The sequence below is a fragment of the Cygnus atratus genome, chromosome 1 (genome assembly GCF_013377495.2).
Source record: "Cygnus atratus isolate AKBS03 ecotype Queensland, Australia chromosome 1, CAtr_DNAZoo_HiC_assembly, whole genome shotgun sequence".
NCBI classification, from domain to species: Eukaryota; Metazoa; Chordata; class Aves; order Anseriformes; family Anatidae; genus Cygnus; species Cygnus atratus.
Genome location: NC_066362.1, coordinates 102,064,298 through 102,091,928, shown reverse-complemented (window position 1 = coordinate 102,091,928; position 27,631 = coordinate 102,064,298). Strand labels below are relative to the sequence as shown.

The 27,631-nt window shown below is 41.1% G+C and overlaps 2 protein-coding genes across 8 annotated transcripts in view; both read left to right on the top strand.

Annotated features, from left to right (window-relative positions):
• Positions 1-16,564, top strand: part of TULP3 (TUB like protein 3) — a 35,591-nt gene extending 19,027 nt beyond the window's left edge. For 4 of the 5 annotated variants that reach the window (XM_050710069.1, XM_035545683.2, XM_035545686.2 and 1 more), the window contains exons 3-11: positions 1,450-1,612; positions 4,441-4,617; positions 6,337-6,506; positions 7,934-8,131; positions 8,611-8,723; positions 9,145-9,259; positions 11,711-11,809; positions 13,980-14,151; positions 14,644-16,564. In XM_050710069.1, coding sequence (XP_050566026.1) covers positions 1,450-1,612; positions 4,441-4,617; positions 6,337-6,506; positions 7,934-8,131; positions 8,611-8,723; positions 9,145-9,259; positions 11,711-11,809; positions 13,980-14,151; positions 14,644-14,777 — 1,341 coding nt within the window. In that variant the 3' untranslated portion in view covers positions 14,778-16,564. The remainder of the gene's footprint in view (positions 1-1,449; positions 1,613-4,440; positions 4,618-6,336; positions 6,507-7,933; positions 8,132-8,610; positions 8,724-9,144; positions 9,260-11,710; positions 11,810-13,979; positions 14,152-14,643) is intronic. The other variant, XM_035545684.2, reaches the window with a different exon arrangement.
• A 4,679-nt stretch (positions 16,565-21,243) lies between these two features.
• The window catches only part of TEAD4 (TEA domain transcription factor 4), a 60,478-nt gene continuing 54,090 nt past the window's right edge, over positions 21,244-27,631 (top strand). The window contains exons 1-2 of one of the 3 annotated variants that reach the window (XM_035545690.2): positions 21,244-21,365; positions 22,640-22,718. The gene's annotated coding sequence lies outside the window, so the exon portion shown is untranslated. The remainder of the gene's footprint in view (positions 21,366-22,639; positions 22,719-27,631) is intronic. The other 2 variants (XM_035545691.2, XM_035545689.2) reach the window with 2 other exon arrangements.

Below are 27,631 nucleotides of genomic sequence, written 5' to 3'. Positions count from 1 at the left end.
GTCCAGTCTGATAATCTCTTTGAAATTCTATGTATTTTTTGCTGTCCAGGACAATCCTTACAAATAATTTTGCAGTAATGAGTGGTACCTGTATTGCCATCTAGTCTTCAAAGTGAAATCATGAATTTAAAAAAGTACGTATTTTGGAGAAAATAACTTGAAAAGCAGAAAGAAAGAAAGAATAAAGGACCAAGGGCTGAGTTGTGTTGGAACCTTTCAGGGAGAGGTTGCCTGAGAAACTGTTCTCACTTGAGATAAAAAGCCTAACAGGAGAGGAAAGATCTAACAAGAGAGAGAAAAAGCGTAACAGGAGAGGAAAGGATTTCAAAAACATTAGTCTCAAGTGAATTGAGTTGTTGTTACTGTTTATCTGTTGGATCCTTGGATCCTTAACTGAGAAGCACTTGGTGAAGAAAGTATTTTTAGAAAAATGTTTTATTTTTAACATTAGCATATGGATATAAAGTTATTTCCTTTCAATCCTGAATTACATAGAAATATTTTACAAGGTAGATCTTTTCCTATTACTAAATCAGTCTTATTTTAATGACTGTGGGTTTTTGTTTGTTTGTTTTTTTCCTCCTCTGTTTTATCTTGAAACATCGGTTTCTGGGAGCTGTCTGAGTTCTCCCTGTTAGATGATAGCCTTTGTCACAAAAGCCATTTCCGTTGCAAGTACTGACCTGCTTTTACTGCATTGTGACAGCATTTATAACTGCAGCGGCAGAATAAGCCCTTGTTAAGGATGTTTAGAAGTTGTATGCTAATATAATGGAAGGCTTAATTGCCATATAATTAATAGGTCACGGGCTCTTATTTTTACTCTGATAATCTTGGTGTTAATCTTGGTGATAATCTTGGTTGTCAATGTTAGTTTAATTGTACAAACCAGTGAGGATAAACTATATATTCCCTGTACACACGGGAAGTTGTCCTAAAAGACAGAATGTCTAGTCCAATTGTAACTATAGTGCAGCAAATGGAGAGTCCTTGTGTGATGTTTGGTCTGTTCTATTAGCTTAAGTATGATGCATGGAGTAATAAAATTGACAGAATATGCTGTATGTTGCAACATTACTGTATGAAGTGTCTAAGTGAATGATGAATTTGTCTGATTTTAAGGGTTGCTGCAGTTTTTACTGCAGGAGTTAGGAGGAATGGAGTTAAAGGAGTTAAAATTATCCGTTAAAAGGAATTATAATTATCTATTGATGGTCTCAGGATAGATCAAAAAATAAGCAGGTGTCCTCATCACCCATCAATCACTGATGGAGAACCAAGGGCTTTGGAGTATCTCGCTCCAAAGACACTGTGGTGTGTGTATCTAGGATTTTTGTAAAAGTTCGCAAGTGCATTTTAGGTTGATTGGAGATCCACTAGCATGTGGCTGAGGCACTGCCTCTCTGGATGTGGTTACTCATTCCTATTTCATGTTTTTCTTTATTTCAGAGAGCTCTTTTAGAGAAGAAGCAGAGGAAAAAACGTCTTGATCCCTTGATGGTACAGCCAAATCCTGAGGCAAAGCTGCGCAGGCCAAAGCCCAAAGGATGTGAGGAGCAGACTCCTTTAGTAGAAACTCCTACCCCGTTCCATAGTGATGTTATGTTACATGGTAAGTAATCAACCCAATTGCAATGATGTTCCTCAAAATGCCAGCGCATACATTTTATGTCACATGTGGTGACCTACATTGGTGTGACAGTGGTCAAGCAATAAACAAGATTGATCACACCTTTTTTTATGTACACAAGTACAATTGTATTATTAGTGTAGTAGAGAAATACTGAACTGTATAAACAAGTAAAAAAAATTATCTTGAATTTTGTGACAGCTGCCTTTCAGTACACTCTTACTTGTGTTTAGCTAAGAAGAAGTGTAGAAATGGGCTAGGAACTTCTATATTGGCAGGGAGCTACAAATACAGAGTAAGAGAGTTTTCTGAAGCAGTAGAATAAAGAAAAGAGAATAGTCCAGTGCTGGCTGCCTTTACTGTCCTTCATAGAATCAATGTATGCTCCATCTCAAGATTGGATATGACTGGATGTGGAAGCCCTACTTTGCAGTAGAAATGTCAGGAAGTAGTTTATGAGAGCCAAGATCCTGTCAGGCTATCAAGAAAGTAACAGCAAATAGGCTTTGAGATGCATACTAATGCAGGATGTTATAATACCACTGTTAGATTAATAGGGAATTAATTTGCAGAGTAGAATTTAAACCAATGGTACCTAGTTTGAAAATCACATATGATATCCCCTGAGATCCTGTGTTTTAAATGTTTTTCTTGGTCTCAAGATCTCTTTCACAATCATGGGATGAGGAGGAGAGTGGTGATGTAGCATTTACATGTTTAAAACCGGGTTGGGGAAATCTGAAGAAGGACAGCTTTAAATGAGGAGAGAGGAAGAGAGAAACGGAAAAGATTGATAGACATTCGAAGTTAGGAAACTTCAGTAGTACTGAAACTACAAGAAAAAATGAATTTTACTACTCCCTCACTAGCATACGTAGTTCTAAAGTTTCTTCAGTGCAAACAAATGACTCTTGGGAGTCAGACCCAAAGGGGAGAGGGGACAATGAAGGCTGGATACTCCTCAAAAAGGAAGTCTTAAGGGCACAGGAGACAGGCTGTCCCTGTGTGCCATAAGATGAGCCGGTGGGGAAGAAGACTGGCATGGCTGAAAAGGGAACATTTGTTGAGCCTCCAGGAGAAAAAGAGAGTTTATGTCCAGTGGAAGAAGGGACAGGCAACTCAGGGAGAGTACAAGGAAGTTGTCAGCACATGCAGGGAAAAAATCAGAAAGGCTAAAGTCCAACATGAGCTCAACCTGGCCACTATGGTAAGATAACAAAAAATGTTTCTACGAATATATTAACAGTAAGAGGAGGGCAAAGGAGAATCTCCATCTTTTACTGGGCACGGTGGGGAACAGGACTACTGAGGATAAGGAAAAGGCTAAGATTCTCAATGCTTTCTTTACATCTGTTTTTTAATAGTCAGACCAGTTATCCTTGGGTTCCTCAGCCTCCCAACCTGGAAGTCTGGGATGGGAAGCAGAATAAACCCCCCACAGTTCAGGTGGAAACAGTTAGAGACCTGCTGCTCCACCTGGACTGTCACAAGTCCATGGGGCCAGATGAGATCCACCTGAGGTTGCTGAGGGAGCTGGCAGATGTGATTGCCAAGCTGCTTTCCATCACCTATCAGCAGTCTATCAGCAGAGTGGTCCCAGATGACTGGAGACTTGGTAATGTGGATGTTAAGTTGGGGGCTTGGACAGGTGCGCTCTTTGCTGGGTTAAAAACTGGCTGGATGGCCAGGCCAAGAGTGGTGGTGAACTGAATGAAATCCAGATGGCGACCGGTTACCAGTGGTGTTCCTCAGGGGTCGGTGTTGGGGCCCATCCTCTTTAATATCTTTATTGATTATTTGGACAAGGGAATTGAGTGCACCCTCAGTGAGTTTGCAGACGACACCAAGTTGGGGGGAAGTGTCGATCTGCTGGAGGATAGGAAGGCCCTGCAGAGGGACCTGGACAGGTTGGATAGATGGCCATAGGCCAACAGGATGAAATTCAGCATGGCTAAGTGCCAGGTCCTGCACTTTGATCACAACAACCCCATGCAGTGCTACAGGCTTGGGGCAGAGTGGCTGGAAAGCTGTGCAGAGGAAAAGGATCTGGGGGTATTGGTTGATGCTCAGCTAAACATGAGCTGGCAGCGTGCCCAGGTGGCCAAGAAGGCCAATGGCATCTTGGCTTGTATCAGGAATAGTGTAGCCAGCAGGACCAGGGAGGTGATTGTCCCCCTGTACTCAGCTCTGGTGAGGCCACCTCAAGTACTGTGTTCAGTTTTGGGCCCCTCACTACAAGAAGGACATCGAGGCCCTGGACTGTGTCCAGAGAAGGGCTACGAAGCTGGTGAAGGGCCTGGAACACAAGTCCTGTGAGGAATGGCTGAGGGAACTGGGGCTGTTTAGTCTGGAGAAGAGGAGGCTCAGTTTGTTAAGCTTGTAGCTGTGGATGCTTTCTATCAGATTGATCTGTGATGTTCACTGTAGAGCACTCACTCAATACCACTCCTTACAAACAAGGAGTCCAAACAAGGAGTTGGAAAGAGCAGTTACCCATAAATAAATTGAAAGGTACCAATGTGCATGACAAATACTGCTTATCCTAATTGCTTGAGTCCTTGAAAAAAACTATATACAATGACTTATAAATGGAGAAACTCATGCCTGACATGTGTAAAGTGACGGGAGATCTGTACCACAGTCAGGCCTGGCTCCTCCCAGGTCTGACAAAAGTTGAAGTAAACAAGAATACATCAGTACTTTAAAGGGATGCTTGAGCCAGGGAAGGTGAAAGAGAAACCAACCATCCTGGGAAATGTATTTACCTGTAAAAACGAGACTTTTGCATTCTCTCTCATTTTGGCCTGAAGGCATTGATGGACCAGCTGCTTTCCTAAAATCAGAAGTGCAAGATTTAGGAACCAAGGTCCAAACTCTCTCTGTTGGATCTTCCATAACAGAAGACAATGCAGATGAGGAAAAGGATGGACAGTCTCTAACAGAAACATCAGGCAAGCCAGATCTGCAAGAAATCTTAGAGAAACGAGGTAAGAGTTGATAATGGGCAGAGGTCTTTTTCAGGACTCTTCTACTTGTAATTCTTTTTTCAGTAGCATTTAAGAAATCATGAAACAAATGTCTGTAGGATCTTCCTCTTACGAGCAAAGCTAGTGGATTCTACAGCATGTAGAAATGCAGATCTGCAGTTCCTTCTTCTGTTGTTAATTGGAATATGACAGTATGCTTTATAATTTTCTGGCCTTTCTAAAAAAAAAATCTAAGATTTTTTTGGTGACAAAACATTATACTTCACATTTTGCTAAAGTTCGGGGTGTTTTTATTCCAGATATATCTGGATACGATATACAAAATACTTGAGTATTTTCACAACGGCAGAACCTTCTAAAACCAGTAATGCCGTAATTTAACTGTTGAGGACACTAACAACAAAGGTACTCTTCCTGTGTCAGGGGCTGTATCCCACTGAGTAGTTTCCCAGGGGAGCATCTATCTCTGCCTGCCAAGCATCTTAAGTTGCTGTTACAGTACCACAGGAAGCCTTTTTGTTGTATACAGTCTAAGCAAAGTAATGGCTATTGTTTAATGTGCTGTGCAACTTGTTTCATTTTGCAGAGACTGTCTCCCAGAATGTTTCTAGTACACTTTATGAATGCTACCATGTATAGGAATACTTTTATTCTGTTGTCATGTGAAACAGCTGTTATCTATGGATAACGACATTACACAAGAGTTAGGGAGGGAAGCAGGAGAAAATATCCAGAAAATCCAGGAGAACTTAGTCTAGGTAAAATATAAGCAGTGAACTTTGAAATTGGCTCTAGTCAGCACCTTTCCTCTTTCCAAATGCACGTTGGGAAGTTTACAGACAAGGTATTAAGACTATGTTTTTCTGTTTTATGTGAGACAAAGAACTTACAGCAGTGTCCCCTGTATTGGAACACTGTAATACTGGTTCACAGAAACAAATTCAGCTTAGTAGGCTGAGTCTGTCCATATTCTACAGTGCTTTATATGCTTTTCCATTCTACAGCAAAATTAAAGAACGGACTTGCAGAACAAAATGATATAACACCAAGTAAAAGGAAACACCAAATAGTGATGCGTTCAGATGTAGTCTTTATTCAGAGTTATTTTTGTTATATACCCAGTCATCCCTACATAGCTGTGCTTGGTTTAAGATTAAATAAATAAATACTGGGACAGTTCTGTTTCCATTCTGAAAATCAAATCATTAGTAGTATTTAAGAAACCTGAGTTACTGCTACTGATGTAAGAACAGGAAAGCATCTAATTGAAGAAGTATCGTACTTCATTTCAGTGTCTATAATACTAAGTGGAAATGGTAAAGGATGTAAATTCTGTAGAGTCCAAGCTGCAGGGTACATTTCACCCTATTGAGCTGGATTGCCTTTTTTGTTCTTAAAGCATGGAGAGCTTTTCTGCATAAAAATAGGCAAAATTTAATTCAATGGTAGCATATGCTAAACAATGTGCTATATCATGTAAAATATGCATTAATAAAAGCTTAATCAGCTGCACGCTGTCAGCTGTAAAATGTCACCACTGGTTTGAATTTCAAAGCTCAGGAAACAATATAGCATGAAGAAAATCAGCAGTTGGAAAAACAGAAAATAATTGAAGAGATAGAACAGGATAGTTATGTAAGGGTCTTATGTGAATAGTGATATCCTGATCTTATGACACCTTCTTTCAAAGGTTACTTGCTTGATCCTATGTTCTGACAGGAATTTCAGGCAGTTTGAATTTTGATGAGGAGGACACAGAAGAAGAGGAAGAAGCTAGTAAGAGACCAGCATCTCATTCACCACATCCTGAATCTGAGAGGCCTAGTTCTGCAACCAGTGAGAAATCCTTTGCAGTAGGTGTTTTGAAATCAGTTTCTGATAAGGACTGGGTATGTGCTTGATTTTGACTTACTAACCCTTTTAGCAATGGGTTAAAATACAGTATTTGGAGCTGTCATTAATCCCTGAAGGCAGGGGAAGGACAAGATTGTCAGGTTATCTAACAGAAGGCTCCATGAGTTAAACACAAAGACCTAGTAATGATCAAAGGAACAATGATGGGTGGAGGAACCCAACCCAAGTAACCTAATCAGTGAAGAACAGAACACACTGAATCAGCTACCCCTATGATGCTCAAAGGAGAAAGATTAGACCATTGTCTCTGGCTCAAAATCCACTAGTCTGCTTGAAAGATTTTAAGTTTTAATGTGGGATGCAAGGGTGAGCAGAATTTTGCAATGGAACAGGAAAAATTCTGGGATTATACAAAATTTATAGGCTGATTAGAGGAAGGGACACGAGGGCTGGAAAAAAGCAAGGTGGATCAAGGAGCAACATGCATGGGAAAACAGGGAGGGGATAAAAGTCTGCAGCAATCCTGGATGTACTTAAGTCTGTGCTACTTTTCAAGAGACCAATGTGAGTATGCTTGTGAGGTGACTGGGTGTATGATGTGCTACGCTGCCAGTGAGTAATACGAGAGGTCTGGTCGCTAGTAACTTGAGTGACTGGGGTATGGGTGTCAATTGCTGGAGATGACTTGTAGGGGTGCCACAAGGGGTGGGTGAGAACCACTAGCGAATTTCAAGTGTGCGCGTGTATGTGTGTACTCACTCAGACTTTCTACTCTCTGGGCCTGGTAATAGGGGTAAACCATCAGCCTCATCTCCTAGGCCCAGTCAGACAAAGAATACCCTGGGTTCTACAATCTACAGGATTCAGCTACCTCTAAGAAAAATGACTTTAATATGTGATACCAGATTTCCACTAGAATTCTAGTTCCTTTGGTGACCATAACTTGCATCCTGACTGTATGCATTGCTCCAAGGCTCCTCCAGCATTTAGGTGTGAAGGTTCCACTGTCATCTTGCTGTTTCTGCTGCTTTTCAGAACCAACATAAGCTTAGTGCTCAATTCAGTTGCAGAAAGCACGTTCTGTCTTATTGCAGCATCCATCAGTCCAGTTCATCATGCTGCCTTATTTCCCACAGAGTGTTTGAAGCTCTAAAAGCAGAGAGGCTGTTTGATTAGAACATTTATGGTGTATCAACCTATTTTCCTGTTCCTAGTAATTCACTTTTTCCCTAGTTCATGTCTACTTTTTCTCTCCTCCCCTTGGAGGGTTAGGCTACTCAGAGTAAAAAAGTCTTCAGCCACTTTCTTCAGAGAAACACAACTGTTTTCTCATTCAACTTTCCTTTCCCAAATATATTCTTGAGGCATGAGATCTTCTGTTTCAACAAGCCTTTCTTTTCCTAGGGAATACCAGAGCCTCTGATCTGATATTGGTTTGCTAATATGATGGTTCTTCCCACAGGAAACAGGTGCTTCCTGTAGTCCATCCCCTCAGGCAGTTGCACATCTGGGAGAAGTAGAGAACTTGGAGGATTTTGCATTACGCCCTGCACCCCGTGGTATTACAATCAAATGTCGAATCACTAGAGATAAGAAGGGAATGGACCGGGGCCTCTTCCCTACTTATTACATGCATCTGGAAAGGGATGACAACAGAAAGGTATTGGAAGCAGCACACAGTATCTTGGCTTGGCTATTGTACTCCAACCACATAATATTTTTGGTGTAACAGAGAGCAGTGCATAAATTGGTAAGACACCAGAAACCGAGGAGAGACAGCATGTAAATGAGGACAGTTTATATTTGGCCAAGGCACTAAGGAGGATGTTGGCAAGTTTAGAAGCCATAATGCAATGAAAGATGAAATAAAGTATAAAAATGTCAGGGATAAAGAAAAGCAAAGAGATTGGTCTGTTGAGAAGAAACAGAGGAAAGACTAGAAAAGGCAGTTGCATTATATCCAGACAGTTGAGTGAGCTGATTGGAAGAACAGGAGTTCAGGCTGGGTACTTGTGGAACAGAAAAGTATGGAGACAGTAATAACAGTATAGAACAAAAAATGGAGATGTAACAGTTTGGATAGCAGTGCTTCTGCATTCTTTCAAAACACCAGTCTTGATCAAAGTTTTGTATTTCCAGACATTCCTTCTTGCAGGGAGAAAACGAAAAAAGAGCAAAACGTCCAATTACCTCATATCAGTTGACCCAACTGATTTATCCCGGGAAGGGGAAAGTTTCATTGGAAAACTCAGGTGAGAACCAAAGAAAAAAACTACGGACAAATGTACATCTTCTGCAATAGGAAAGGTAGAATTTACATGTTAGTATAGTTGGAGTTAAATATAGCAATTTGATATCAATTCAGAAAATGTATTAACCTCTTCCTGCTTAATGCCATGTGTACTCACCTGGGTTGGCAAGCCTCCTTTAGAGTTACCATTCACAATGATAATTCAGAATTTGGAGGAATTCTGGCTCGGGGCTTTTTCTAGTACTGGTTACATGCTCGGTTTACAATGGACACTTCACTGAAATTCCTTACTGAGCTGACTGTGGACAAACCCGATGACCAGAGGCATGTATTTTCTCAGTGCTGCACATATGCCTTCAGATGATTAAAAAAAATCCACTGATGCCTCTTTCTTTTTCTGTCTTTCCATAACCTGACATTAGGTCAAACCTCATGGGAACTAAATTTACGGTCTATGACCATGGAATTAGCCCAATCAAGGCACAAGGCCTATTGGAAAAGGCCCGTACCCGACAGGAGCTTGCAGCTATCTATTATGTAAGTAGTGCCTCTTCCCTTTTATGCGCTTCTTTTTTGTAGCCTTATTACTAAGGAAATGGGACTCACAAAATCATGCTGCCTGCATCCTCCCTCATTTAACTTTTGAACTAACTAACCAATTTCGACCAGATATGATAAAGGGTAGAGGCCTCAAATATAAATTTTTACAAGTTTAATGGGAAAAAAAAATGTCAGAGGAGAGAGAGAGATCCAAACTAATGTTCTGATGGACTTGTCACCTGACCCAGCATTAGGCATGTTGCCACTCAGCATATCCTTGATACGGAGCTAGCAACATCATGAACTGCCTCTTGCCCAGCTGGTAGACACTACAAAGTAACTGGAAATGTCTCATGAAGTAGAGCTATTTTTAGCAGAACTAAAGGCATTTTGGTAAATAGAAGTGAGCTGGTATTATTTCAGTAGTAGCATGTTGTTAGTAAGGGCACATTTCCAGGGGAAGCTATTCACTATCACTGTCTCTTGTCCTAGAGACAGGATTTTGGTCTTGTGGGTCATCTCAGTCTAAGGCATAGAAGACAATGTACTTGTAGTTAAATCACTGTAGAATTCTGTGAAGTTTTTCAAAACACGTTGATTCATATTCCAGTCCTGAGGTTTGAGGAAAATTTAAGATACTTTACAAAATAAAAGCCAGTCAAGTGGAGAAATTTTTCTTTTATCACAGGTACAGTAGTAGAAATTTAATGGTGCATTAGCCTATTGGACCTTGATTTTTTTTTTCTTTTTTTATTTTTCCTATTAATCTTAATGCCACATAGGGGAAAAGAATTGACTTGATAATTCCAGTGCTAGCCTGTTTACAGAAACGTCACTGGATCTTTGTATACGGTATTATTAATTTCATAGAATGTCTTGGATTGGAAGAGATCTTAAAGGGAGCATAGGCAGGGATGCCACCCACTAGATTAGGTTGCCCGGGGTCCCATCCAACCTGACCTTGAACACCTCCAGAGATGGGCAAACACCTTCTCTAGATAGCATGTTCCAGTGCCTTACCAGCTTCTGAGTAAAGAATTTCCTTCTAACATCTAATCTAAATCTCTCCTCTTCTAGTTTAAAACTGTTCCCTTTTGTTATTGTCACCTGCCCTTGTAAAATGTCTCTCTCCAAACTGTTTCCCTACCTAAATGAACAGAGCAAGGTGTTAAAATGAGTACAGCAGGAAACATAAAGTCAATTTCTCGGATTTTAAACTGTTTCATATATGTGAAGTTAGTGAAGTTTATATATGAATAAAATCAGTACTCTTGTTCTCATATGTGCTTATTGGTTTTCTGAAGTGAAATAATAAAGATTGCAGCTCTGAAGACCTTTATTCTGTGTCTGTGAAAATGCTCTAGGACATTAGAAGTTGTATCACTTCTATTAGCTCAGTGATTCTAAAAGATTCTGGCTTTTTAATTGGTATTTAGAAGCTTTAAAGGTATCATTGACATTGTTACAAAACACTTTAAATAAAACACTTTAAATGGAACATTGGATTTTGGTTGACATTATTAAATGAATGGTTTGAGAATGCCAAGAAAGACCTTTTTCCTTTGTTTTTTATACTCAGTCTACTTGGAGCAGTCTCTTGCAGTACTCTGGAAAAGTCTGCTTGTCTTAAGATTGAAGCTTGGATGGATTGCCCCTTTAGGACAAGGGGCAATGGGTGCAAGCTGGAACATAGGAGGTTCCGCTTAAATATGAGACAAAACTTTTTTATGATGAGGGTGACAGAGCACTGGAGCAGGCTGCCCAGGGGGGGTTGTGGAGTCTCCTTCTCTGGAGACTTTCAAAACCCGACTGGACATGTTCCTGTGTGACATGATTTAGGTGTTCCTGCTCCAGCAGGGGGATTGGACTAGATGATCTTTCAAGGTCCCTTCCTATCCCTAATATTCTGTGATGCTGACTACTTTGCCTTCTGGGTCTGTTCTTAATCATTTATAAAAGAGTACAATTTGACAGCAAATAGTAGGTATGCTCTTAAACACAAGAAAAATGCCATTCATTCTTCAGGAACATTCTAGCCTAAATGGTGATGTCTGTATATCATTGTCTCAGATCAAAGATCTGTATACTTTATTATATTTAACTCTTGCTCACAGCAAGATTTTAGCATGCTTTTGCCTTGGATGTAGAAATTTATGCCTGGAAATTGCACTTGTCTAATTTCACTGTTGATGTTTCATTAAGACAATGCAGATGTACTACAAATTAGGTAGTGCTCTGTATGTCTTTTGAGACAGTTTTCTAAATGGAAGAAGAGAGCTATTTCAGTGATTAAACACATTTGGAGTTAGATGACTGCTAGCACAGTTACAGCTAGCAAATCTCCAAAAACCAACACAAATGTGGATTCAAGTTCAGCTTTTCTATCTGTCTTTCTGTGAGACGGAGTATCTCCATTCCTGAAAATAATGTCTTTTACATGTATTTCAGGAAACCAATGTATTAGGATTCAAGGGTCCCAGAAAAATGTCTGTGATCATTCCAGGAATGAACATGAATCATAAGCGAATTCCGATCCAGCCACAAAATGTGAGTTACAAAGTTTGGTCATGGTTCAGATTGGAGGAAGAGGTTAAAACTTTCTCCTAGAGGTGTGGGTGTTGGTGACAATAGCGGTCATTAGAGCAAGGTTGTCCATGGCTGTTAATGAGTCTCACAGACAGTAACAGTGTAGCCTAAAGGTGTTAATTAATTTATTCTTGACTTTTACCTCATTTGTAGCCTTCTGAATACTGTTTGTATTCTTTCTTGTCTTGTAGTTAGCCTAAATGCTATTTACTGTTGCAGTGGCTACTGTATCTTGTTGCTGTTGCACCTACAACTCCTCATTGATAGGACACTGTTATACTGAGAGTTACATGAACACAGAACAAACTCACATCTCCCAAAAGCTTTCATTTTAGGCCAGTATGGGAATTACAACAGATGGATAATAAATGGATGGGGCGGGGCAGTATTTTGGTGTAGTAACAAGAGAGTAAGTACATTTTTATCAGAATGGTGTCAGCATCTTTGTAAGAATCCCAGGAAAGTGAGGATTCTTTAGGGAGAAAGTGGGATGAGAAGGATGGAGTTGTGGCTGTTTAATGAGGATTTCTCATATGAGGGTTTCTCAGATGCATTTGTTCCTGGCAAGCAGCTTACAGATGTGTATCTGAAGATACAGTAAGGAGTATGATGGAGATGCCTTCTGGCATCCCTAAATGTGGGTATTATGTTTGGTGTGACAGGAGACCAGTGGCAGAAAGGACAGATGCCAACTGATTCACCCAATCAGTGTTATAAACTAGAAAATGGCATCTGCAGCTATGTTGTGAGTGGATATAAGTAGAACAAGAGAGTATTTTTGATGTCAGAGAAGAGTGGCCTTCAAGAGTGGAAATTTAGACTCATGAGAACCTGAAAAACATATTTAATTCTGTGGGCAGGAAAATTATATCTGGAGGTGGTCATTGATTCTTCATGTTTCAGTGTTCTCATATTCTTCAGTAACAGTTTAACGGTTCTTCTTGCATTTTTCTAACATTTTTCATACCCCTTTGCTAGCAGGCAAGCATAATGACAGTAGCCAAGTCTGAAAGACAAAGCAATTCAAAAAAGTTGTCAAATCCTTTGGGGTGTTGACTCTGTTTTTATCTTCATTCTCTGTAGTGTGATGCCTCTGATTAAGCAATACTGCCCCACTTTACAGGAAGAAAAATTGCATCAAAATGCAGCTTGTTAGTGCCAATTTTTAAAGTTGATTTGTACCTTTATAAAAATAAATATAGCTAAAAATAAAGATACAACTTAAACCGAACAACAAATTTTAGTGTAAGGAAAACAATGAATTTTTGAGAATAACCTATTTTTCTATCCATATACAATACTGAAACACTTAGTCATATTAGCCATACCTCCACAAAATGTTGTTTTCTGTTCACTTCCATTCAAACTGAACTTATTTAATGGGATTCTTTTTCTTGTGAGCTTTAGCTTATATAATGTATAATCTGGGGTTTTATTTATTGCATAACTTTAAAAATTAAATTGTATGCCATGTGTTTCATGCACTATTTCCAGTTCCTTGTAATTAATTATTTCTCAAATTTAATGTGCTGTTTTGCCTCTCCTTTTTGTATATTTCTTTTATTTGTCTGTATATTTTTCATATTGTACACCTCTTATTAGATCCGTTAGGATGACATTTAATCTACTTACGGTGTGCTTACCACCTGCTGCAGCCTTTTGACTTTATACTGAAACACCCCAGGGCCTATGCAGTTTACACTATGTAGTTAATTGTAGATGGTTTTTGTTTGTTTCAAAGTTTAGAATTTTGGAAATGGATCCAACAAGATCAGAGAAAGCTTATGAGCCTCGTAAAGGAGATTTCTACCAGCACTATGATGGTCATCTGTGACCTGTGAATTGCTGTCTTTCCTGTGCATGCACACGCTTTTTCTCTCACTTTTTTTTTTTTTGGGTGGAGATATGGCAGTAGCTCCTTGAGTGGAAAGGAATGGTTGGACTAGGAAACCATTAAAGTATTTTCTCGGTACCTGCAGGATACTTTCAGTAGTACAGAGTTTAAGTGCTGTGACTGTGTTTCATTTAACAGGGAATGACACTGAAGTCACAGTGTGCATACGGGAGAGAGGCAGTACTCAGAAATAGAGCCATTCTGAATCTGATAAATATATTTCTTTCTTCTAAACAGGAACATGAGAGTCTTCTGTCAAAATGGCAAAACAAAAATTTAGAGAACCTCATTGAGCTGCACAACAAGGCTCCAGTCTGGAATGATGACACTCAGTCCTACGTTTTGAACTTCCATGGGAGAGTCACTCAGGCTTCAGTGAAGAACTTCCAGATTGTCCATGACAATGACCGTAAGAGTCTGGTGGAGAATTGGGGGTGGGGTGTCATTCAAACAGGGAAAGCACAATATATTTCAAGAGGTTTTGGAGGAGTAGGACAGTCTTCCTGGAGAAGGGAAACTGGATGAAAGAAGACAGCTCAAGATGACTGAGGACTTCTCAGCTGTCAAGAAAATTATAAAAGGCCTAACTTTTCCTGGGATGGGTGCAGAGGCTGTTGTCCAGCAAAAGAGGGAACAAATGCAAGCCTCCTGCAGGGGAAGAAAAGTTAATGTGACACCTTCAACCCAGCAAAAGAGTGGTGTGGGCCTTGGTTTTTGGTAATCTCTAGAATACCACAGTCACCCCAGAGAAAAGATTTTAAGTCCAATTTGGTGACAAAGGATGGATACAATGACCACATATATTTGGGACTGCCAGATACTTCTGAACTTTTGTTCATTTGTTTGTTTTCTTTGCTTCCCTGTGAAATTGCTGGTCTCTGAATCTTTCTTTTCTCCCCAGCTGACTACATTGTGATGCAGTTCGGTCGTGTAGCAGAAGATGTGTTCACTCTGGACTATAATTATCCTCTCTGTGCTCTTCAGGCCTTTGCTATTGGACTCTCCAGCTTTGATAGCAAATTGGCCTGTGAATGAGAGACAACAGACTTGAGACATGGAACTGACTCCCATCCCTGCATCTTGTTATAAGAGTTTAGGTGGAGTAATGAAACGCACATCAGGGATGGAAGGGAACTGGAGGACAAACTTCTGCAGGCTTATTTGAAAGCGAATAGCAGGCCGGAGACCATTATGGTGGTTTACAGTAGATCTTCTTAGGAGACTGTCCCAAGACTGAGCAGTCTCTGTACTCATTGTTGAAGAACATTGTTGAAGAACAAGGAATATTGGTGATGTTTTTGTTGTCAGAATTGATTCTGCTTTCAGAATCCTTGTAACACATGCTGCTGCCTGAACAGGCTAAGGAAGTTAACCCACTAATTGAAACACATTGCAGCTTGGACTAGAAAAATAATGGTTTAGTGTCCATATACCTTGGATCTTCAGCAGTGCCCCTGAAGATGATGCTACCGATATTCCTTTGAGTTCCTGATCAAACTAATTCAGAAAAAATAGAAGGATGGTTATGGCATTCTCTCTTGCCCTGTGTAGCATTTTGCTGTCTGTAAAAACACTGAGAGAGAGAAGGGTTGAGGTTAAGCCTCTGTGCAACTGTAGGTAGTGTTCAACAAGTACAAGCTGGAATGAGACGTTGGCTGTAGTAAAAACACTTGCCTCCTTCTCTGTGGAATGATTCTCTGCTAAGTCTGATAGTCCAGTTCCTTTTCATTATTCTAATTTTCAGTGCTGGGTTCTACAATATGGAGACAGTAGGTCACAGCATGGGACACTCCTTGATTCATATGGCCTTGATTCATCAGAGTGAATTGCTGCACACTGACACGTAAGCCTCATAGTGCACACATCTGGTGTGTGCTAAAGTAGAGAACAGCTACTATCTTGCCAGTTTCATGGCCATTGTGCATATCCATGATGAAATTGGAAAACTGTATCCTTCCAATAAGACAAGAATCAGCGTTTACCAGTTTTGCATATTGTCAGCAGACAAGTTCTGTTTCATGCTCCTGAAAAACAGACTTACTGCTTTTGTTCTCCAGAGTCTTTGCAGTGGTAGATATCACTTGCTCTTTCAAAATAATATCAGAAAATATCTTCACAGAGTTTCGTTGCCAGGAAAAAAAATTGATGGTAATCATGTGTAAACTTTGTTTTTAATTGTAAATTATGAACTGTTGCTGAGGGCACCAGCTCTAGAAAATGCTGGAAGCCAAGTCTCAGATGCCCATTCTGTATTAGCTAGAGAGCTGTTGTCTTGAGAGTGATCTCAACTGCACAGCAGTCAGTGAAGAGAACTTGAATCATGGATCTCTTTTGTGCCTTCATGTACTTCCTGCTCATCACACTGGGGTTAAGACCTGACAGAGTTTTCCAGTTGTTCTCCACTGAGTTCTTGGCTGATGGCTCCGCATTCCCTACACCCGTCCAGAAATACTAAAAAAAAGTCAGTTCATAATCTGATTATTACTATTTTTCTGTCTAGGACTGTGTGAAAGAAACTGCCCTATGTTAGCTTGGGGTGTCCTGAAGCTACGATGATAATTTCTAATTTAAGTTGATTTTTCTCTGTTCTCAGAAGGCTACAGTAGCATTGCTTTACTCACCCTTTGAGCTAAGCTGGACAGCAGTGGCTCTTCAAGCTATCTGTTGATGTCAAATCATCTTCACTGGGTCAGAGCCTCCATGTCTTGGTCAAATTTATGCAGATATATGAACTGCTTCAGAGCTCTTTTATCAGATACTGTTTTACATCAATTGTATTTATAACTTTTATATCTAAATAAAAATAAACTAATTTATATATTGAAAAACTCCTTAATTCTAAGTGAATTTTTTTCTAGGATTTTATTGTCACTTATGGGTGTTCTTTGTTCCTCCTGTACTAGATGCTACCTCAATTTCTTCCTGTCTTTTCATATCTCATCTCTCTTCTCTCTGTCCCCTTTTCCTTTGTAATTCTCAATTCTATTCATTTGTTTTGGTTTTCTTTATACACTAAGAAGGCTGGGAGTGAATGTAAGCTTAGTCTCTCTAATGCCTTTTTTTTCCATCAGGAACTTCCAGTAAGACTTCCGGTATAGTTCATGGTTCCTGTTTGGTTCTCTTTTCAAGCTGCTTGCACTTCTCTGCCCCATCTTTTTAATTATTATCCCAGCCTCAAGTTACGGCTTTTGAAATGGTTCCTTAGGCATTTTCCTACCTTCCATCGGAACCTTTTCTACTGTTGAAGTACAATATAGTATACTTCTGAATCAACAGCTGAAATAATACAGGGCTCAAGGGAAAATCAAGTTGAAGTGGTTATTTTTATTTCCACTGGCAGATGTATGAACCTCAGAAAGGGGAGATACAATGGATCTGGTAATCAAAAAGCTGACACAGCTCTCGTATAGGGCGTATTCTTCATGCTGGCTGCATACCACCTCTTTTTTTTTTTTTCCACTATTTCCTTCTGAGTGAAATTAGATCTAGTTGAGAGATAAAACTGAGCAAGAGGTTCTACTAAGCAGTTGCTCTCGTACACAATTAGTTGTCGCTCACTTACCTTTGCATGTAAATGTAATGTTCATGAAATCCCAAGATCTTAAACAAGGATGGAAGCATGTTATATTGTTAAATATGAATCCTAAAGGCAGGCCTAGTAGACTAACAGCTCCTTGGCTCACAGACATCAAAGAGTGAATAATGTCTTGCCCTCTTATGGCTCAGTCCTACTTTCACTGAAGCTTTGCTGCTGAATTTGGTAGCAGCAGATGCAGAGGATCTTTGTTTGTTTTGTTTTTTGTTAGTGTCAGTATAATAATTGCATTATACTGTACTTAGTATAATGTCACAGTCTGGTATTAACGTTCTGGTATTAACAGCTCTAAATCTCTCAGTTGTCATAGAATCTGTAGAATAGAATCGTAGAATCATTTGGGTTGGAAAAGACCTCTAAAGATCAAGTCCAGCCATTAACCTACCTTTGCCAAGTCTTCTGCTAAACAATGTCACTAAACACCACTATACATCTTTTAAATACCTCCAGGGATGGTGACTCAAGTACTTTCCTGGATGGCCTGTTCCAATGCTTCACAATCCTTTGAGTGAAGACTTTTTTTTTTTCCTAGTAACCAACCTAAACCTCCCTTGCACAACTTGAGGTTATTTTTGTTGCTTGTGAGAAGAGACCAACCCCCACCTCAGTACAACCTCCTTTAAGGTAGGTGAAAGCAATAGTCTCTCCCCTGAGCCTCCTTTTCTCTAGGCTAAATAACCCTAGTTTACATCAGCCACTCCTTGTACGACTTGTTCTCCAGACCCCTCACCAGCTTCGTTGCCCTTCCTTGGACATGCTCGAGCACCTGGATGTCTTTCTTCTAGTGAAGGGCCCAAAGCTGAACACAGTACTCGAGGTGCGGCCTCACCAGACCCGAGTACAGAGGGACAATCACTTTCCTGGTCCTGCTGGCTAGACTGTTATACAAGCCAGGATGCTGTTTTTCTTAGCCTCCTGGGCACATTGCTGGCTCATATTCAGCCAGCTGTCAACCAAAACCCTCAGGTCCTTTTCTGCCAGGCAGCTTTCCAGACACTCTTCCCCAAAACCTGTAGCATTGCATGGGGTTGTGACCCAAGTGCAGGGCCCAGTAATTGAATTAGGTTTTCCTGTCCCTGTTATAGAAGACAAGCAACATCTTCCCCATGGTTTACAGGTCAAGAGCTGGGAGTTTGTGCAAAATCTTTTGAAACTCAACTATGGACAGACTCCTTCTTTGACAGAGAAAAGAATCTCATCTTCTCTGCTGTAATGTCAAACTGTTGTAAGTAACTGCAGTGCTGCACTATTACAGCTGAAATCCAGAACTAAGAAAGAAACTAAAGTATTCTAGGGCGAAGTGGTTGGCCCGCTATATAATTATGAAGATTAGTAGAAGAGAAACTGTGGTGTGAGGGCTTCCTTACTAACAGGGAAAAGAGCTTGCTACAGCTATGAAGTGGTAAGAATCAAAAACCCTGCCATGAAAGATCCCTCTACTCACTGTTATCTCTTATATCTTTTGAACTGTACAGTCTTGCTTAATTGAATCGAGCCCATTATTAAAGTAATACTATTTTATTGTGAAAAGCGACTATTTTAAAAGCTGGATATCAAAATCATTCAGACAAACAGAGTGAAGGGTTGGGGAATTAGGTCTGATCAAGTTGTCCAGCTCCCTCTGCTTTCTGTTCTAGGCAGAATAGTTTGCTTCCACATTACCATCAGTAATAAAACATAACAAAACAAAAAATACTCTCTTCTCCTGAGTGAGTTTCCATATGTGATTGACTAGAGTCCTGCAAACAATTTGTGTGATGATTCACAGGAAGGAATAGGCTTCAATTCTTTTTCTTTGAGCTGTGTTGATTCGTCAGGGAAATGTGAGCAAAACTGTATGCTGGTCACATAATTGTGAGACCGGGCCTAGAAATCGTAGTCAGATGTTATAAGAAATGAGCTACCTTTAATATAAAAAAAAAAAGGTTTTCATAAAATTACATGTTTTAAAATACGGTTTAATAGAAACAGTGGCTAAATGTGATAATTACAGGGCTTTATATAACAACAACAAAATAATAATTTCATTAAATGTTATATTTTCGTCTTATACTGTATATACTTTTGATTCCTACAGTTTTGCCAGAAAACATTTTCCTTATGTATTCATAAAATAAAACGCTTATTGCATTTTGCTACAAAGAAAAGTAATTACAAGAGTACTAAAAAGCATTTCTGATATCAGTTATCTTCATCACTGCTAAACTTAAAAACAAAACAAAACAAAAAACAATTAAAATAAAGTGGAGCTGGCCTTCCAAATCACAAGAGTACATTTTTGAAGGTGTTTTTTTTGCCACCTGGTTTCTGATGCTCTAAGATGTGTTTAGGTCCTGTTTACAGTCTTCTCTCTGCAACAGAGAGTTATGAACTTCTTTCTGTTCTTCCAAAAGCTTAACATATTTCTTTTTGCATTTCTTCAATATATTGAAGTTTTAAACAAAGCCAGCTTTATCATAATTCTGCCACAGGTAGCTATGTATACATGAGGCATCTGTGACAAAGTCACTTGCTGAAGACATGAAAATGTTTGATTATTTTGCTGATGTAGCTGCACTGCCCAGAGCCCCTAATAGGATGTAGTTACATATACTAAACTTGCTGTTTTACCAGGATGATCTGCTTGTTTTGGAATGTGGCTTTCCAACTCAAGTGCAGCAATCAGTCTCTTTGTATCATCATTTTCTAGTGCTGGTCAAAATTTTCTAGTATATGTATACCTTTGAAAAGAGATAATTTTTGCTACTTTTTCTGCAGTGGTTAAACTATGCAGTTTGCACACACTTAAAAAAATGCAATAGGCTTATATCAATTTGCTTCTTTTTCAAGTCATTATTATTACTTGCCTGGTATTTCTTTGGCCTGGACCCCTTGTGCTGTGTGGCACAAAATGCCGAATTCTCACTCAAAATTTTCTAAATAGGTTTAGGACAAGAGATAGCAGAGACAGACAAGCAGGGACGTTATCAGGAAAGAGTGGGGCAATGCTGATTAATATGGTACTCTGCATTTTAGCACAATAGCCTAAAGATAAAGTTTTCTCTGGGTCTCATGATATGCAAAACAGATTTTAAAGCTGGGGAGATTTTTGTACAAATAAATAATTTTCATTTAAACAAAATAGTAGAATAAACATTTCATTCAAATAATTAGAACTAAAAGGGGGATAAAGGTACACAAGCAAAGAAAAAAAAGGTACACAGGCAAAAAAAAAAAAAAAGAAGTGTTCTCATGCTTACAGTGCTCCAAACAGAAATAGCTGAATTCCCTTGGCATGTTTTTGACCATGGTCCTGCTTTCTCGGGTGTTAATGGTGGTCGATTTCCAAATGTAACAACAGGAAAGGAGAAAGAAGGGAAATGGAAATCAAACAGGACCACCGTGGGACAGGAACACAGTGGGAGACTGATCACTGATCAGAAGAGACCACCAAGAAAGAAACATAACAAAAGACCCCAAAGGACCCTTAGGACTTAATGGTGAAGATGTACTGTTATTTGTTGCTATGAGGAAGAGCCAGGCAGTGTCAGCTAAGCATGGAGATGCATGGTAAAACGGGCATTCAGGAAAATAGCTCGGTGGCCGCCTTCTAGATTGCTGTGAGCACAGCAGGCCAGCAAGGAGTTCAGAAGGCTGGGAGTTCAGAAACAGATGCGTTACAGGGAAGGGTAGCTGAAGCTGATTGAATGGATAGAAAAAGAGCAGCTATGTAGTGAACCAGACCAGCCAAAGGGCATGGTTCAAACTGACCTGCCCCGAGGCAAGTCTGGCAGGTGTAAGCAAATAAAGGCCTGCTACCAAGATGGGACTGCCTACTTTGGTGGCTGTGCCAGAGCATGCGTGGGGCCACAGTGTGTTGTCCATGTAGTGATGGGTCATGGAGCGTGCTTTGCAAATGAGGGAGGACTGTGAAGGGAAGGCAGAAAAGGGATGCATAGAGCCCCACAGAAAAATGGAAGCCATTTTAAAGTCAACTACCTGCGAGAGCGATTGAGAAAAAGCTGCAGAGGACGTCCCATTGCTGTTAAGTGAGTAATTTCCTTTCTGGGATGCTCTCTGGACAGTCAAACTGCTGTAAGCACTCCTGCGGTGCTGGGGCCGGCTTGTTCTGCAGCGGCTCAGCTACGCGGGGTGGAAGTCACGTCCCCGAGGGGCTCCGAAGCGGCGTTTCCTGCGGGTCACGCCTGGCTGCGAGGGGCTGGCCGCGGGACCAGCGCCTCTCCCCCGGGCTGCGGCGCTGCAGGGCAGCTCCGACGGGGGCCACGGGACCCGGCGGCCGGGGAGGGCAGCGCAGGGGCGGGCGGGCGGCCGCTCCTCGGGGCTCCGCACCCCCGGCGCTGGGAAGGCGCCGGGCAAGCGGCTGCGGTCCCGGGGATGAGGCTGGCTGCTTCCAGGGGACGAGCCCGTCCCGTCCCGGACGGCGTCTACAAGTTCCCAGCCCGCCCTCGCAGCCGCACTGATTGCTGGCGGCCGGCCCCTCGCCGGCCCTCCGCCTCCCCCCGCCGCCGCTTTTCCCTGGCGGCCGCCTGGAGTTTCCTTCCTCCGCTCCTCTGTTCAGGGGGCAGCCCGCCCCCGCCTCCGCAGGTCTTTTCTTCCGGCCATTGCCCCGCGTTCCCTCCTCCCCGGGCACGCACGGCCCGGAGCCAGAGACCGCCGATCCCTGCTGTGTTTTGTTCCCAACTCCGCCTCGGCCTTTCTCTCGCCTTCCTCTCCTTCCCCCCCCGGCCAGCCCCCTCTCTAGCCCTGCTCCAGCCTCTACGTTAGACGGGAGTCCCCTCCCTCGGCCGCGTTCATTTCATACCAGCTCTCATTCCTCGCATTCCTCACTTCCTCGTTTCAAACTCCAGGGGAAATAAAAACCCTCCCTTTTCCTCCCAAACTCCTGCCCAGCCGCCGCACGGGCTTGCCGTCCCGCCAGCCGCTCCGAGCTCTCGAGGTGAGTTGGCAGCGCCGGCCCGAGCTGCGCCTGGGGCCGCTTCCCCCTCGCCCCCCGGTCGCCCCCTGCCCGCCCCCGGTCGCCCCCCAACAGCCCGCCCGGCGGCAGCGCCCAGCCCGGCTTTGTTCGCTCCGTCCCCGCCGTCGGGATGGGGAAGGGGAAGGGGAAAGGGAAGGGGGGGGGGGCGGGCCGGGAGCCCATCCCGGAGCCGCCCCGAGGGCAGCCGCGGCTCCCGGCAACTTTTTTCGCTCCGACTTGGCGGTGGCGGCACCGAGCGCGAAGCGGTTCCTCCCGCTCGGGGGTGGGGATCAGGCGGGGGAGAGGGACGGACACATCCCTAATAACTCTCATCTGCTCTTTTGGCAGAAAGTCCTGGAGCAGAAGGAGGATTTGAAGCCGGTCCTCTCTGCCTTTGCGGAACAGCAGCTGCTCTTGCCTCGCTCAGGTCAGGACACGCTCTTTCACGGTCGCTTTCCCGCGGGGTAAAGGGGACCGGGTGCCTGCCGGAGGAAGAGTGAAAGGAGGGATTTGAAGCTAGTCATGTGCGACGGAGGAGACACGGACGTACAAAGGAAGCGATCAGAAAATTCTCAATGGAGGCTGCTGGCGCCTTCCCCCGCTCCGTGCCTGCGCCGAGACTTTGGGGTCTCGGTGGCGTGGTGCATCAGCAGAAAACTGCTAGCGCTTTTCATTGAAAAAATAGGTTTCTGTGCCTTTAGTAAAGATATTTAGAGTATGGGTGGTGGAGAGGAGGATCAGCACTTTCTGTATTAAGGATATAAATTCTGGTGTAAATTACAAAAACTGTTTTTGAAAAAAAAAAAAAGATAAGCAAAAACAACCGTGAGAAAGTATTTGGGCTGTTATAGGGCATTTAACAAAAGATGAGGGAATACTGTTTTCCTAGATGAGTTTCTCTGAAGTTGGAAGAGTTGAGTTTGGGTGGCATGCCTCTGGAAAAGATTAAAAAAAAAAAAAAAAGGCAAATGAACATCCCTAAGTAATTTTTTGTCTTATGTATATAAATCCTTTTAAACAAGTCCTTGTGTGGGATACTAAAGATATATATATATATATATATATATATATATATTTTTTTTTTGTGGAAAGGGGGAAAACATGCAACTCCTTAAGATATTTTAAGGACTAATGACGCCAAGTTTGTTTTGTTTTTATTTAACCTGAAGTTACACACATGTTACTTTCTAACCTTAAGAGCAGAGCTTTGCAGATCAGCTATAAATAAACAACACAAAATACTTTTTAAAGATGGGAGGTAGGTAGCAAGGCAGGTTTTTTTTTCTTGTTTCTCTTTACTCGGAACAGATTGGTTTCCCTTAGACTTGATTCCGCTGTCTGTGCGCAAACTGAGCGGAGCACTCATTCACCTGTCTGTCCATCTGCCCATGTAGATGGAAAAGATCTTATTTTTCCTTTTACAGAAGGAGGTGGGCAGTATGATGGGGAATAAAGTAATGGGGAGGGAGGAGTAAGATGAACAGAACAAGGGGGAAAACAGACAGGGTTTTTCCAGGCTAGGGCCCTGTTGCAGCTGCTATACTATCACTGGTACAATTGAAAACTTTTGGTCGTGATAGATTTTTCTCACTACAGCAAAGAGGCTGAACTGTGCTGTAATGAACATAGAGGGGCTTCTTTATTAAGGCTTTTGGATGTGAGAGGCTCTTTGGCACTTTAATTCACAGACCAAAAGGCAGCCAGTCACTGCGGTCACCTCACAGGGTTTTCCTAAAACCTGGTCTGGACTTTTCAAACTCGAGCATGTGGCAAATTTATCGTCTCTAAGCTGTAGCATCAGCTCACTGTTCTTACCCCTCAGAGGTGATCTGGGAATGATCTAGTGTGCACAAGGATTACTATTGCGAATGGGGGTTAGCATCTTCCCCACTCTCTTGGCTCCCACTGCATCTTTTAGACTTTTTTAAGTAAATTTTATTGACAGCTTTAAAGTATTTTAGGTTATTACTGTGGTAAGTGTTTTAATATTCCTGTACTACAAAACTTTTTGTGGAAAAACTGTATGAGGACAGCACTGCCAGGCTCAGTAAAGAAGGGCTCCATGGCACAGAATCTTCCCGTGGTTTAAAATAAAATAAGAGTTACTGGTGGTTCTTTTACTCGGATATTTGTTTCACAGAACTCAAAAACAGTAAGTACAGTTTTGAGGAGGTTGCTGAAAAGCACAATTTCTGATAGCTGCTGCTTGAGATTATCTCTGGAGTGGCATTATACTCAATCACAGCTTTCCTTAGTACTGTGTTTTTTTTTTTTTTTTTTTTTTTTTTTTTTTTTCTCCTCTGAATGTATCTTTTAACTCTTGGTTTCATCACAATAGAATTCAAGGTGCAGACCAACAAATTCTTTAGGCTGGCACTGCTGAAGACAGAACTTGTCTGCACAGACTGTCTCTTCCTGTACTTGTCTTACCTCTTTCCTTTGTCAATTCCATGGATATTTGTGCAGCCATTTAGTGACTTCGGCCAGGGGAGGCCAACCAAACCAGATGTGTTCCCCAGTCCAGTTAATTATATATTCATACAAATAGTGCTGTGTTTGGAGAAGAGGATGCAATGAGTAGGGGGTGGGGAGTAGGGGAAGAAGCAACATTGCCATCTTAGCAGCATTGCCATCTTATCCTGCCTTAAGTAGTTCTTTGGACCATGTTTGCAGTTACTACTTTGGTAGTCAAAACAATTTGTCTTATCTGGCCACAAAACTGTATCTTAAGGAAGCAAAAATCAGTGTTTTTTTTTTTTTTTTTTTAAAAAATACACTTTCCATATACCTCATATTTGTCCTTTGCTGATTTATTTTTTTTCCTAAGTGCCATGCAACAAATCTTCTAGCAATTCTCTTGGGCAGCTTTTCCATAACCCAGTGTTTTTTTTAACATTAGTAAGGATTTCCAGAAATTTAGACTGATTTTTCTTAGTCTACCGCAACAGGTTTTGCCTTGGCATGTTTCAGTGAAATTATTGGTTTTCTCTCTCTTTTGCATTTACACTTAAGTTCTTACAGACTAGCAATGAGACTATTTGTTTTTGTTGTTGTTTCTGCAAGATGTTGGAGTTAATTCATCTCTCTCTGTTGCCTGAAGTGATAACTGAGCATAGGCAGACAAAACCTACAATGGTCTTACAAAATTTTAGAAGTATTTGATTTTTTCTTCTTTGAGGTTTCTTCAGTTTCTTGGCATTACTTTTTCCAGATACTCTAATCTGTGTCCCCTTAATCCCCTTCTCTTGTTTATTTGTCAGCCATCCTTTTGAGTTGCCTATATCCACTGGTGTTTGTAAACTTTATTCTGTATCATCTGCAAGTTTCATTAACATTTCCTTTATTCAGTTTTACATCATTAATTAAGATGTCAAAGAAAACCGGACTACCAAAGATCTCTGCAGCAAAACAGCAGGTGCCCCCTGTACCTGTTTGTTCCATTAGTATATACCATTACACTTAATTTTGAAGTGTTAGTTAATTTTCTAATAATATGAGCAGTGCTATACAAGCCAATTTGATTTTTTTTTCAATCTTTATTTCCTGAAGAGAGTAGTAAATGCTTTTCTAAATCTTAACCTATCACATTGTGCACTTGTATTCTTTTCATTCTCTAGCTTCATGGTAATTCTGTCCTCCTTTGAAGAGCAATCAAGTTTATCAAGATTTACAGTAGTGTTTATGAAGCCATGGTCTTTATTGATTATGGTATGCTTCTTTCTCTGCCCCAACTTCTCCGTTATGCCCATCACCATGTTAAATGCCCAACACCTTAGTTGTGGAGCTGTGATCTAGTGAAGAGCCTTGTAAAAAGTTTGGAATTTGCATGCTTGGAGCTCATTACAAGGTCTGAGACTAGATGACCGGAGTTCTTTGTTTTTTGTTGGTGGTGAGTTTTTTTTGTTTTGCTCTTTTTCCCTGCCCGTTAGGTCCTCCTTTTTCTGGAGATGATGCAGTCACTCCCCTTTGTTTTTAACACCATATGAATTAGACGTTTTCCTGCTAGGGAGGGGCAGGTTTTCCAGTTCCCTGTGCCACTGACTGAGTCACTGGCTCTGTTTTTCTGTTCCATTGTAGGCTTATAATTACTGAGTCCTACTTTCATTAGAGTATGTTTGCTAAAAGGGAGGTGTTTTATTCTGCTGTACTGAGACATGAGTGCCAGTGGCTGGATGCAAGGCTTTGAAGCATCTGCTTTGCTATTGCCAATGACAAAATAAATTAGCATGGTCCTCACTGTGCCTTCCTTGATACAATGGTAAACATTAATGATAGACGTCCAGTCAAAATCTAATCTCTTGTAACAAGGACTGCTGTGCTTTAACTAAAGGAAGAAAAGTCAAAAGAGCACTGAGCATGTGTATGCTGAAATGGAAAGGGAGGAAAGATTTGCTGATATTCTTCTTACCTGATCATACATCAGTATAGCATGTCCTTGAATCCAGCTCACTGATACTGAACTAGCAGGATTTAGACAGGTTCTCTTTGTGTGAAAATCTTGTCAGCTTAGGGGAAAAGAAGAGAGAGGTATTGAAGAGAGGGTTGCATAAGATGATTTTCTCCAAGTACACTTACTGATTTAGTTTATTTTTTTTAACTAAATAATAGTATTTATTTCCCCTTCCCATTTCTTTGTGAAAGATCTACACAAACAGAATAAAATTACTGTACAGGGGAAACAAAGTAATTTCTTTTTTCCCCCACGTGGTAAAATAACTGAGAAAGAGAGAAGCATGGTTTTCACTGTTTTTGGTCACAAGTTTAATTTGTAAGAATGTGCTTTAAAAACTGGAGTTAAGTCTGTGGTTGTCTGTGTCCCTTTAAGAGTCTAGTTTTGCTTGGCTGTCTGCCCCTGTTCCTCCTGTAGATTAATCCAACAGAAGGTATATAACCTGTTGACCTTCCTGGGAAGAAGGGTCTGGAAGGGCAAAGAGATCAATCAAAAGGTTTGTGCTTTCCTGTAATATCCTGAAGCAAGTTTAACCTGTGTTTTTCAGTTTTGCTCTTTCTGTTTCATCTTTCTATGCTTAGTGATTCCAGTTTGAGTGTTGGACCTGTACTTACCAGGTTCTCATGGTTTTCACTTGCTTTCTATGAAATCACTGTATTTTCAACAGCTTGGAAATGACTTTACTGTCACAACTGAGAGGGGAGAGTTCTGACTAGTCTGAGTTGTGGACAGCTTTACTGCATTTTGTATCAAGCCAATGGGAGAACTGGAATCAGTCCAAAATGGCTGGAATCTCCTTGTCTGTTGGGAATTTTCAGACTTCTTTACAAAAGAACAAATCTGGTGGACTTTCCTGAGCGTTAGCCCTCAAGAAACAATCATCTTATCTG